The following is a 13,457-nucleotide window of genomic DNA, read 5'->3' on the forward strand; positions in this document are numbered from 1 at the left end:
TAACTTATACAATAAAGTTTGGTTTATTTATCTATCGAGCAATAATTTACATAGAAAAAGGTTGTGGGTACGTACTGTGAGCACGCCTTTAACAAATTCAAGCTTTTATTTAGATTTCTGTAACCCACCACGAAACAGTAAGTTTCCACATGAAAAACAAATCGAGAAAGCATTAATGAAAGCATCGCGATCACAAAAAATTCTAACTTTGTTTTTTTTTTTAAACCAAAAGATCCATTCCATTTTATCATAGATTCTACTAGTTAATTATGGACAGTTTTGCTGTCCATAATTATTCTGTCAGATTACCACAACAATGTTCCACCTCTAATTTCATCTTGACACGCAAAAACTTAAATAATTCTGTTCTCTCCAAACAAAATTAAGTGGTCTTCTAAATTATTACTATAATCTGAGGCAGCTGGATAATTACATATAGCTGCAAGAAGCACAGAAATATTACAGAATTAATGAGTATTTGTTTTTCTTTTTTTTTCTATTCATAATTAGACAAGCTCAACGCAGGTTGAATTAAATCAAAGTAGTCTTACTCCAAACATGCAAACGTCAAAATAAATTTTAGCGGTTATCAATAACATCCTTAACCCTTTAACTCCCAGATCAAATTTGTAATTCTCCTCGCTTTCAACCATACCAATCTTATAACGTTAGTTCAGAGAATTTAATATTGGATCAATTTATTATCCCAAATTGATGTTTTTCTTTACTCTCATCACTCATGTGTTTGATATTGTATTGATATTGTAAGGAGAAATTCTGCCTTGGTCACTCATAGGAGGGGAAGAGATGTATTACGTTTTAAAATCAAAACACTCTTCATTTCTCTGAAATTTTGCTTTGTTCGGGTTGATGAATTTTTAGATAAAAAATATAGAGGCCTGAATTTTTTTCTTTTCTACAATTTCTAAAATTACAACTTATCTACAAGGATCATGGCCTCATTTAATCTTAAATCTGCAGGTCAAACTGAATGAAATTAACGTCATTACAAATTATATAAGATAACCGTGTAGCTATCGACTTTGAACCCCTTCAGGATAAATTTAAACAATAATACTTTGAAAAAATACTGGGCTGGAAACTGCAGGACCATAACACAATTATAAAGAAATTACGTATCGTTTAGTACTGGAACCAAAGGGCTCATTTTGACGATAAATAAATTAAATGACATTTTCTCATGATGAAAGCCGAAGTTCCTTTCAGTAGAGGATTTCGATCTTGTATGATACTTCAAGGCTCCCTGAAACTCAGTCAAATCCTATGGAGCTTTACACATGTCAATGGGGATCTACAACGTCCACAACCTTAGGTCCAAGTTTTTCCATCTCAATGTCAGATGGCCATGAGTACTCTTCCGAGCAACTGGTTGGTACGCTCATCTTCAAAATCCTCCGGTTGCAGGTCACCGGTATGCATTATATACCTAGGTTCCTGAACTTAGACGCGACAACGGCAAGCTCGGCTCAAAGCTTTTTCAACTCAATGTGAACAGCTCGTTTCCGATACTCCGTGGCCTTTCTCAAGTCACCCAGCTGATGATGTAATACACTTAAGGTATGGTATGAACGTGTGACATCATCGTGGTTGGGTTCAAGCTTTTTCAATCGAATCTGCAGGGCAATTTCAAAGCATTCTTGGGCCTGTTGCAGATCACCTAACTGCTGATATACTACACCCATGTTATGGCAGCTGAGCGCGACATGGATATCCTCGATTCCAAACATTCTCTGCCGAATGTCTAGAGCACGTGCATAATCTGTTATGGCCTGTCGCAGGTTACCCAAGCTAAGGTTTACATTACCCAGGCTATGGTAAGTACGTGCGACAGCGACCTGCAGAAATCCACGCTTTCTCAGGAGTCGAAGCGTTCTGAGCCTAATAGTTAGAGAACGTTCGTAATGTTCCTTGGCGAACTGTAGGTCACCAACGTTAAGGTATGCATTACCTTGGTTCTCGAGCATAGACGCAATGTTTAGAGCTCGTTTGTAATACTCCTTGGCCTTTCTCAAGTCACCCAGCTGATGACGTGCAACACCTAAAGTATGGTATGAAAGAGCGACATCGCTGTGGTTGGGTCCAAGCTTTTTCAATCGAATCTGCAGGGCAGTTTCAAAGCACTCCTGGGCCTGTTGGAGATCACCTAACTGCTGATATACTACACCCATGTTATGGCAGCTGAGCGCGACATGGATATCCTCGATTCCAAACATTCTCTGCCGAATGTTTAGAGAACGTGCATAATCTATTATGGCCTGTTGCAGGTTACCCAAGTTAAGGTTTACATTACCCAGGCTATGGTAAGTACGCGCGACATCAACATGCGTAGGTCCAAGCTTTTTTAATTGAATGTCTAGAGCACGTTCGTAATGGTCTTTGGCCTGTTGCAGATCACGCAAGTCGATGTGTACTTTACCCAAGCTATGGTGAGCGATGGCGACATCTACATGTCCGGGTCCAAGTATTTTCAACTGACTGTCTAAAGGACGTTCATAAGGCTCCTGAACCTGTTGAAAATCCCCCAAGAACTTTGGCTTTGTGGGACTCAAGCTACTGTGAGCATCCGCGACATCAACGTGCTCTTTGCCGTATGGCAGGGTCGTCCCTCTCGGTTTTGCATCATTGACTATTTATAAATTATTCAAGCCAATATTAACTTAAATTTAACTTTATTTTGGTGGAGTCACTAGAATTTCTTTTGAAATCTGGTGGGAAGGATGAAGTTTCAATCCAGCAGGGTTTAAAATGAAGTATCGGCATAATTCACTATGGAATTCACCTATAGTCGAAAGCTAAACCGTAGAAAGAACATTACAATCTCTCACACTGTTTCCTTTTGAACAGCCCACTATTGTATCTTATTTTAAATGTTATGAGCTTGTCCGGTTGTCTCGATATTAGGTCATCTTTGCGTTTGAAATGCGTTTTTCATCATATACTAATAACTCGATTTGTACCAAAAATAGCCAGAAACGCAATATTCGATCATGGGAGAGTAAGCGTGCTAATGCTAGTTACGTTTGTAAAATAAGCTGACGTTTTATGCGACGCGCGAGACAATTGTATATAAATTTTGTCGAATGCTTCTTCTGGAAATCGACTTGAAACAGCTTTCTACACTAACCTGAGCATTTCATGAAATACTCTTGAGCGGCTCTATACTCCTCTTCTCGAATCGTTGTCGATAACTGCACCTCAACGAGACCAAACTTGTTTAGAATTTCCTCTGTGACAAGATGTTTTTGTGCCATCTCATTGAGATGGCCCGTGTAATGGTCATCCCACAGTTCGTCTAATACCTGCAAAGAGCTACATTCCACTGTTATAATAATGCTTCCTATTTTAATGTCAACAAGCAGCAATTTGCGCACATCCCTGAGATATTGCAGAAACTCATTTCGCTCATGCGGGCTGGATGCATCAACTTCCTTGAAATACTTGAGTGCGATGAAATTCAGAACCTCCTCAGAACTAGGTAAACAGTCACTTCCAATCCTCATTGCCTCAGAGCCTCTTGTACTTCCATTTTCTTGTTGAAGCGATGATGCAGTAGGAGCCATTTCATTATGCTTAACTCCTACAACTGTTTTCCTCTCGATATCAGAACCCTCAGATGTTAGCACCATCAAACCTGAGGCTCCAGGTACTGGAGATTCTTTGATGGTCTTACAGTCAATCCGCATTTGAAGCTGAACTATTTGGATAAAAAGTTTCATCAACCAATGTTACTTCAGGTACCACGATAGGGATGTGGCAACTCAAGCCTCTGCCCTCTTACTTTTAAATGGTACCGTTGATCTCAGACGTGTTTTCCGATACTTAAACTTTACCACGCTTTAAGAGCTGATAATTTCAATCAGTGATTTCCAAACTCTGATCACGCAATGCATAAAGTTCGTGTCTGCGAGTTGGAACATGTGAACTGACAGTGACTGAAATATGAATCTGCGCTCTTACACATTTTAGTTTCTAAATTTCAATAAGCTTCAAGTCAGGTTTGGTTGAACAGAGGAGACTTGAGACCAAATGATTCCTGTGCGACATGGAATTGTACCGAAACGTTTTATCACAGTTTTCACACTGACATCGTACACGAACAATTGGTGGGTAATTGCACATAGACTTTTGCCGCCGGTTCAACTTTTTCGGACCGGGAACAAGAAATTTTGTACCACTTCATTAGTATTTAAACCCGCAAAACGATATTGTCGAGCCGTTAGTTGGCAACGTTCGGGCCCTTTCAGAAAATGTGTGGATTAAATGGTCAAAGAAGCTAATTTGAGGTTGTTAGGATAAATGTATGTTAACTTTGTGATCTTCGAGGGAACAGACTCGTGCAAGTTCGGTTAGCCATAAATAAGTAAACAAACTTTAACTTCTAAAAAATTTGCCCAGACCCTCTTTTTAAAACCTAAATGTTTATTATGGTAATTGAGTGAATGGAGTGAATTTTGGTCTGAAATCTTAGGGATGATTGAAATCACAAGTATGATTTAAGACCAACATTGCCCAAGACGAATTTCAATTACCACTTCATTACATCCATTTTGAAATTGTAAAATTCAGTAGCTCAAATACATAGAGAATAGTCTGTGGGCGCGAATACATATGGAATTTCTCTACGAGTGTCTGAATCGAAAGCTCACGAGTGAGCGCAGCGAACGAGTGAGATGTCGAGTTGAACACGAGAAGATAAATTTCATATCTACAAGCAACCATGTATTATTTTTTTTATCATATAAACAGAATAGCCCTTTACTGAGAAATAATTTATCGATCCAGTACCGAGCTGGTCTGTAAAATATTGCAAGAGTTGTCTTATGAACAAATCACACCGATGAGAGCTAATCAGATTGCAAGGATCACCAATGATTTCAAAATGGGTGTAATATATCTTTTGATGTTACAGGACTCAGGGCCTCTTTACATGGAGGTGGGGGACCCCAGATAGGTGAGGTAACCCGCCTAGCCATGGTCCAAAAAGAAAACGCGTTTACGTGCAATCTTATAACCCCGGGGTGCTAGGGTGAGGTTTCTTAAGGTTGTTGTTGCGCTTGCAACCAAAGAGTTTGAGCAGGGGCGTCCCAAGCTCACATCTCGAAAAAGACGAAAGATGAATTCCCGGACACATCTGTATTTATTCATGAAAGCGTCACGCGTTGTATTACGCGGTGTTTGGTTTCGCGAGGAACCGTTGACTTAATACGTTATACGGAATAGTTGGGAAACCAAATATGGTCGATTCACATCGCTAAATATTTCGAAGTGTGAACATTTTACACTCCTTGTGTGTCCATTGCGGTTTCTGGTGATTTCTGCCATGAGACGGCTAGGAAATGCACAAAGTTTTAAAACATACATGTTTCACTTTTGAGCTTTTTGCCATGAACACGACCCCGGCTAGGCGGGTTACCCCACCTTGACACGTTTACATGGCAAATTGTCACCCCGGCTGAGAGGGTTACCCTACCTGGCAGACCGGGCAACCCGCCTAGGCGGGTCACCCCACCTATCATGTAAACGTGATCAAAATAAAATAAGAAATTATATGGACAGGCAAGTTATCCCACCTAGGCGGGTTACCTCACCTACCTGGGGTCCCCCACCTCCATGTAAACAGGCCCTTAGTAAATTATGATTATGTTTAATAGCTGACCTCCAGAAGCTTGATGGACCTCAGATGAGACTTTGAGTTTGTCAAGCTGATCTTTTATGTTTTGAGCTTCCTCTCCTAGCTGATCCTTAATGTTTTGAGCTTCCTCTCCTAGCTGCTCCTTTATGTTTTGAACTTCCTCTCGGACTTCTTGTCGCAGAGATGTTACGGCTTCTTTAGTGGCAGCTTTTACTTCACCTCCCAGCTGATCTTTGATATCTTTAGCTTCCTCTTGAAACTCTTCTCGTAGAGATTGTACCTCTTCAGTGGCGGCTTTCATTTCCCCTCCAAGCTGATCTTTAATATCTTTAGCTTCTTCTCTAAGTTCTCGCCTCAAGAACTGTACTTCTTCAGTTGTCGTTTTTACTTCATCTCCAAGCTGATCTTTGATGTTCTGGACTTCTTGTCTTACACACTGAGCATCTTTTCTTGTAGTTTTTAGTTCCTCTTCAAGCTGATTTTTAATGCCTTGGGCTTCCTCTTGAAAAGTAGTCTCGAGAGTTTTTCCTTTCTCCTCTATTGTACTTTGGATGTCTTGGATAGAAGAGTTGAGTTTTACCACTAATTCCTTAATTTCTATATCGTTTCTATACCAGTGTAGTAATTCCTTTACATTTCTGTCATCCTCCGCAGTGAGAGGATCATTCAAAAGTTTATCAATGGCATCCTCCCACTCAGTTCCCTTTGTTGAGCTGATTGATCTAGCAATTCTCAATAGAGCTTCTCTGATTTCTTGCCAGAGTAATTGAAACTCTTCATTTCTGATCTCCATGCGTTGATTCACATGACCGTACACGGTGTTTCGATAATATTTGATTCTCGCTAAATCCGCAGCTAAACTGTGGTCTGTACTTGCCGGTAGATCGTCCCATCCCGAGGCTGGAGGATGGAGGTTGCATATTGTCCGTAGCAACTTAAAAAGCAGAGTCACATCAAAATCTTCTGATTTACCATACGTCCCTGGGGAGGGGTAAAGACAATCCCACTGTGGTTTGGTGATCCTTGCTGCTGCGAGCTGGCTTTTTATGGCCGGATCATTTAATATTGTGGGGAGATCTTTTGGTGGATGTATCTTGTCGAAAATTTCTCGTAGTGTAATCGTTCCTCCGCAGATCAGCAGTCGTGCTGCACGTTGGAAATTCGTTTTCTCAGGAGTTGAATCAAGCGCCTTACTGGGGTCTGTGGCGGCTGCCATTTCACCAATGAGATAACTGCAAAAACATAACACCACGTTTGATCCCTCACCAACTAGCAATGGATAGCTATCAACCCTTGACCCAAACCCTTCTCCTTTCTGACAGAGCGACTTCTGTCCTAAATGAGTGTTAACTTTGAAAACTTAGCCACACCGTTGTCGTTCTTTAAAAAATCAGGTTTGTTTTCTTCTGCTCTACCGTTTCGCTTTCTGCACCTTAAAGCCCGGTGCATACCTGGACTCTGGAATAGAATGATTGCTACACAGTTGTACAGCTTACTCTTTCTTATCTTGCTGGCTCAGTTGAGCTTTGTAATCAAGCTGAGCTAGCTTGCTATGTACAGTCATCTTCGCTGTTCGCCCGGTTAACATGTTAATGTTTTAATTCAGTACCAAGACGACTCCTATATCAATCACTTAGTCTTTTCTGTTCGCTTTGCTTCAGTTTACAGCAAGATTTAACGATGCTCTTCATTTTATGTTCGACTTTTTTGCGTCATGATTCTCTTAATCCGTGAAAAATTACATCAAGTATCAAAGAAATACCATTAAAACGAGAAAATAAAAAAAGAAATGCACTCGTCATAGCAGCCTGTTTCTGTTCTCATTACGTGTATGTTTCATTTTAACTCCTGCGTTTTCAATTCAGTTTTAACCCTGTAGTCCGCAAATATATGCAAAATTACATTTTTTTACATGTATTAAACATGCATTCAAAAATACTTATGGCAGCCTTCCGTCCATGGCGGCGATAGATCATTTGCAACGTCTCTCCTGAATCACCAAAGTTATTAACATTTGATGAGACCGTATGATCCCGAATATTTTCTCTTCAGGAGAAATCTGAAAGGAGGCCTTCAACTCCAATGTACAGCGAGAATTTGAAAATATTCTAAACTTTTTCCGGCTTTAATTTGATTTAGAGTCCTCATTATCATTTTTCAAAATCAGCCAGCGTGAACGTGAACACTTATCTAAAAAAGTTCTTGAACTAAAAAGTTTACAGAGTACAAGCATGTCAAACGTTTCTCTATCTCATCTCCTCAAAGCTGTTAACCAGTAAATCTTCCTTCATATTACATATAATCGGTTTGATTTGATTGTTTTTCAAATTTTTGAGGTGCTGCATGCGACCCCCGCGGTAGTTCTAATCAAATATACGCTTCATTTGCGATGACAACAACTGAGATGCGTCGATTGTCGTAAGAATGCTGGATGAAATTAAGCAGTATCTGAGTGCTGAAAGATCTAGGAAATGATAAAAGTAACGCTAAAATATCAGTCGCTTTTTGACGTCGATGCTGAAAAGCCAATTGAAAAATAGGCTTCGTGATGCGTTGGAGAGCAATCGGACAAGGAACGACATTGAAATCTATACTTCACTCTTATTTGGTTATTACTAAAACTGGTACTACATATGATTTGTCTTTTTGAAAGTTCTTAATCGGCAGTTTTTATACATACACAGTATTTGTCACGCTACCTCGATAGAATGCTTGTGATAGCTTCTTCCGGTTTTGGAATTTTTGGGAACATTTAATCAAATCGATTTTCATCCTGCCAAATAATACACACTATTTCACTATTTGCGCAGAGTGTTCATGTACTCACCATTTGCAGTTTCAGGAACTAGCCATGATTGCACTGCTAGTTTAAAACAGAGGAGCACCAAAATGGGAATTGTGATGAAGCAAGCGGAAGTCGGTTACGGGGTTTCCCATCAATCAATGGAGCTTGCAGTAGAGAAATGTAGGCAAGCAATGCGTGCATGCATAGTTTCCTCCCTCTCTCTCTTCTCTCTCTCTCTCTCTCTCTCTCTCTCTCTCTCTCTCTCTCTCTCTCTCTCTCTCTCTCTCTCTCATTCATTCTGCATCATTTCAACTGTATTTCATTTATCACATATGATTTATTATTTTTTACCAACTCGCGCGTTAATTTGGAATGCAAATAAAGATCACCTTCTAGTGAAGATTTTTTTATGGATTTTTAGCGAAAAGAAAAAGATTTAGTGCCAATATTATTATTCATTATTCAACAATTATACACTTATCATCTATTAACATACGACCATTAAGCCTTTGAAGACTTATTTTTTAAAATAAACTCATCATTTTTGTGTCTGTTTCTCTTGAAGAGATGCTGCGGGTTTTTGCGTAATTTGTGCATGAAGAATTTACCGCTGTGCATCTGTATTTAGGCGAAGACGTTATGCGGTAGCTGGAACAGGATTGCGTATTAAAGATATATTGCTAACGTCAGAAAGCTCCAACAGTGAACGTTGATTTCAACTCTAACACCCAGAATTGTGGAATGAGATTTAAGGGAGAAGATGACTTGTTTTTATTTATAAAGAGAGTTTAAACCATTTATTTTGCGTCTACAAAGTTATACGTTGTTTAAGTTTTTTTTTTGGAAGTTTAATACGATTACGGCAAAAACAAAACGATGGTCTGAACTCTCGCAAGCATATCGATTGTTGTATAATGCACCGACTAGCTATTTAGATTTAAGAAATTTTAGGAAAGCTAACAATTACATCAGTTAACTGTTTTTCTATTCGGCGTCTGAGTTACCATAGGACGCCTTTTCATTTACTCTCAAATCATCTCGGAAATTTTTCACTACTAAAAAAGTAAACTAGGAGCAGTCCCCCCCTTTTCGGCAGAGTGCGTCACGCGAGTCAGAAAAAAAAAATTGGTAAAAAAAAAAATTGACGTAAGCACCCCAAGGGAAGCTCTGGGTGAGGCACTTGAAAAGTAGGCCTCACTCCCAGGGCTCCCCACGACGCGCTAACATCAACTTTTTTTTTCACTAATTTTTTTTTACTTGCGCGATGGACTTCGCGATTCAGCAAACGTCCACCACTTTTCACCTCCACTTTAGTAATATTGTAAAGAATATTATTTAAATGGAATAAAACTACTCTTATCGAAAAAGTTCATCCAAATGCGCTATTTTGTCTTTTAACTTAGTGTGTCGCTTGGCTCCCGATAATTTCCTCGGCTTTCGTTTATCAGATAGTTACTAGCCTTTAGGCCGCGGACGAAAACAATTTTTTTCGATGGCTTTATGTAAAATAAACTGCCTCTCCTTGTCGCCAGTTCTTTGCCATTAATTAAACTTACTCAGCCATGAATATGGCTCACTCATCAGAAGCTTTTTTTGTGTTGCATTGTCTTGTGCTTCAGTCATACAGAGGCCGTTTGCTGCAAACCGACCCTGTTACCACTCAGGCTATTTGGACGAAGCTCTTCCTTCTTACAGCAAAAACAACGTAATATTTTTATTGCTTCGTGGCGAAATCTTGGGCAACGAAAAGCACAAATAATGGGATTCACCGTCAAACCGATGAGAGCAAGCAATAAAGAGATCAGCTCGTAGCTTGTTATCCGTTCTTTTCTCGCAAACTGTTTCACGATTGGCTTTTAATGTAACAGTAAGGATAATGAAAAGTTTGGTCGGTTTGCGGCGCGATTTTAAGAGCGCTGTGTTCGTGGCTTTATTCTCCTCAGCATTAAACCACACATGATAAATCACATGCGAGTAACAGTAGATGAAAACAGTACTTGGTATAACAAGACAGATTGCTAGTAAAAAAAAATGCGTAGGCAATATGAACAGTTTCGATATCAGTGGGTGATGAATCTTCCGTTGTCATGGTAACATTATTACAAACATATCTGACCCGAAACATCTTTGAATCGATGATAGATGTTCCAATACCTAAAATTATGACTTAAAACCATATTGTGAGAGTAACTTTCCACATCAGAGACTTGCCCACTTTTTTCATGTGCACAAAAGATTTAAGAATCAAATAGTATCTCTCCACTGCCAACACAACAAGAAAAAGACTAGACCCCAAAGCATTCTAAACAAACTGGAAGTGAGAAAAGTAAGGCATACTGTAGCAAATAGGAAATATTTCCACGAAAGAGGATGTGGAAAAAGCAAACACGAGTAGGCCAGCTGGCCTATCAGCCACGTATTCAAATTTAAAAGTTTCCAGCGCCTGAAAATGATAACAAAGACGAGGAAATTCCCAAAAATGATGAATAGAATCATCAAGAGGAGCGGAAAGCACAGAAATAGCCAAATTTAAATCCTCCATTGCAGAACAACTGCAAAATATCTGAAACGAAATAAAAGCAACATGAAAATCTTTTGCGATCCTGAATTGCAGGGCAGTTTACCCAGATAAGCAAGACTCGACAACACGAGAAATGCCTTCGTTTAAGTAAAGTTCTATCTAAATTTTAATTTGGCATGGTCGCAGTATATAACTAATATAATAAGGTATACTCCTGTTTTGTAAATCTATCAACAATTTGTGCTTTAAGTTTTTGTAATCAGGAGCATGAGACAGCTTTCCCTACCCTAATAACACAAATACTATAAGTTTTGATTCAAATTTCATTTGCTAACAAGACAACAGAATAATTAACCTTGCGGCGATCATATTTCAACAAGAATTGGTGTCGTCCAAAAAAAGAAAAGCAAAATAAAAAAACAGTGTATTCATTCAAAATAATTTTTTCATCATGAGAACTCTAGTAATGTATTCTTTCTTCTATTCATTAAAATATTTTTAAGTTTTCCATAACAACTCAGTTTTAAATTTCCTTTCTATTGAGAAAGTAAACACATGACTGTTTTTACCCTCAGCTAAATTAATTCATCTTCCAAATGAGAGTGATATATAAACAATTTCAGGCGGCTGAAGAGACCAATTTAGCCCTTTATTGACTTGGATATGGTATGGGTGGTCTTTTAAAAGTAAATAGAGTAACTCGCTGAGGCAGATACTCTTTTTAAAACTTTGACAGAATCGTCCGTCCAAACTTAAAAACTGTATTTCAAATGCATCGAGGGAGTAGTAGCCTGCACATAGGGAGTAGCTGAGATGCGTGTTTTATGAATTTTGACTGAGTTCTCTTTAAACCCGCCTCCTCAAAGTCAAACTTAAATCATTTTCTTCTTTCGATGTGGCGGTAGTTTTAGCTGTTGCCTTACAAGTTCGGCTTATTTGAGAATAAAATGATGGGTAGCAAGGATTGAATAACAAGCTGTACATGTTCTGTACATGATTTTACTTCTGAAATGACGTATTTATTAATGTCGTCAGTTTCTCGTCGCTATGGGATTTGCACATTTTTTAATCAATCGCCTTGGAACACCGGGGAAGTAAAGCGCCGTCCTAAATCTAATTTTGACCGATTGCTGTCCAAACCCAAAATGAAAATTTTTTGTTTTGTTTGTCTATCTATGAATTATATGTAAAGTTTTTGTAAACGGTTGCATGACACAACCGTCAGTTTATTAATAGCTGGAATTTTGATATAATTTCATCGGCTAACAAGTCCACAGAAGCGTTAAAAAACCTTGCACATCACATTTTAACAACGAATTATTTCTCAAAAAAACCAAAGAAACCATCTTCAATATGACTTTATTCTCTATCATAATAATTCCGAGAAATATTTACTCTGCTGTTTATGGCTTTCCACTGAAATTTCAATGTTTGACTTCCTGTCCACAGAAAAAAGCAAGATTGTGTTTGCACTCCAAAAAACTTAAGTGATCTCCAATGTAAGAGAGCGAAATTAGACAGCTGATCTATTACAATCGAACACTTGTTTCCCATTTTACCTTTATCAAGGAACTTTAACACAGGCTAAATTGGAAAAAATTAACCCTGCTCCAAACATGCAAAATTCATTAACACCATCTCATTCCTCTCTCTCTCCGGCAGCGAAGAATTCTTGCGCTGTCGCATCGATGTTTTCCTAAAAGAACGCAACGTAAAGAATTAAAATTTTGACTCTCTTCACCTGTTTTTTTTCTTAATGAAAACCGTGAAAAAGTACGCAAGCGCAAGTAATGTAAAAAAAACTGTTCAAATGCTTTTCAATTCCAAAACAAACAAATTTGAATAATAGTTTTTATTTTAATTTTCAGTCAATAATTTTTAAAGTTGTAAAGAAGGTCGCTATTTATTGAGACACGTGGAACTTAAATAAATTACGAAGAGTCAAATAACTCTTGCCTACCTTTATTCAGTAAATTCTGTTACCTGGACGATAAGCAATGTAAAGGTATCATAATCACATATATTTTCATAGTTTTACAACAAATTTGGAAATGGTGTAGTTAAATGGCGGGAAAGCACAGATCAAGCCAAACCTCGATTTCTTAATTCACGCAGAGAGAGAAATGAACTCCTCTTTGTTAGAGGCTTTCAAAAGGTTATCCCCACAGAGAGAGGCAGCAAGACGACATCAATCATATCTCCAAAACCTCATAGAGTGAACTCTTCCTTTTCGGATAATATTATTTGTTTTTAATTCAAACTGAAATCCCTTGTTAGCAGAAAGAACATCCAATCAACAAATACAGTGTGATAACTAGTCTGTCCTCTAATCTATATTGTAAACCAATGAATAACTTAGTCCACCCGATCTTGAGATTAAAGTCTGATCACGAAAGACTGTTATATTCAAAAGGTCAATCATTGTTATCGCCTCATCTCTATATTCAGGTCTGTTAATGGCCTTGTGATCTATTAGCATAAGGCATCTATCGTCTTAA

General features: G+C 38.4%; 1 protein-coding gene and 1 pseudogene across 2 annotated transcripts; both read right to left on the bottom strand.

Moving 5' to 3' along the window:
- Positions 1–8,579, bottom strand: LOC113678123 (uncharacterized). Of its 2 annotated transcripts, XM_089191261.1 has the most exons (4): positions 8,481–8,579; positions 5,678–6,885; positions 3,146–3,715; positions 1–2,647 (listed from the first exon to the last, which is right to left on the bottom strand). In XM_089191261.1, the coding sequence occupies exons 2-4, from the start codon at positions 6,867–6,869 to the stop codon at positions 1,488–1,490; spliced, it is 2,922 nt and encodes a 973-aa protein (XP_089047387.1). In that variant the 5' UTR covers positions 6,870–6,885; positions 8,481–8,579; the 3' UTR covers positions 1–1,487. The 2 variants fall into 2 exon arrangements, with proteins under 2 accessions (XP_089047387.1, XP_089047388.1); XM_089191262.1 differs by lacking the exon at positions 8,481–8,579 and having other exon boundaries at positions 5,678–7,004.
- A 1,478-nt stretch (positions 8,580–10,057) lies between these two features.
- On the bottom strand, positions 10,058–10,980 carry LOC149035037 (uncharacterized; annotated as a pseudogene).
- Positions 10,981–13,457: the final 2,477 nt, after the last annotated feature.

The sequence above is a fragment of the Pocillopora damicornis genome, chromosome 13 (genome assembly GCF_964200805.1).
Source record: "Pocillopora damicornis chromosome 13, jaPocDami1.2, whole genome shotgun sequence".
In the NCBI taxonomy this organism is placed as follows: Eukaryota; Metazoa; Cnidaria; class Anthozoa; order Scleractinia; family Pocilloporidae; genus Pocillopora; species Pocillopora damicornis.

What these genes read in the sequence shown, in the direction of transcription:
- LOC113678123 (XM_089191261.1), bottom strand. Translation starts at nt 6,869, where the DNA reads ATGGCAGCCGCCACAGACCCCAGTAAGGCGCTTGATTCAACTCCTGAG. An exon ending in GGTCCATCAAGCTTCTGGAG is followed by an intron (nt 3,716 to 5,677) that starts GTCAGCTATTAA and finishes TTATCCAAATAG; the next exon opens with TTCAGCTTCAAATGCGGATT. An exon ending in GTATTTCATGAAATGCTCAG is followed by an intron (nt 2,648 to 3,145) that starts GTTAGTGTAGAA and finishes ATTTATAAATAG; the next exon opens with TCAATGATGCAAAACCGAGA.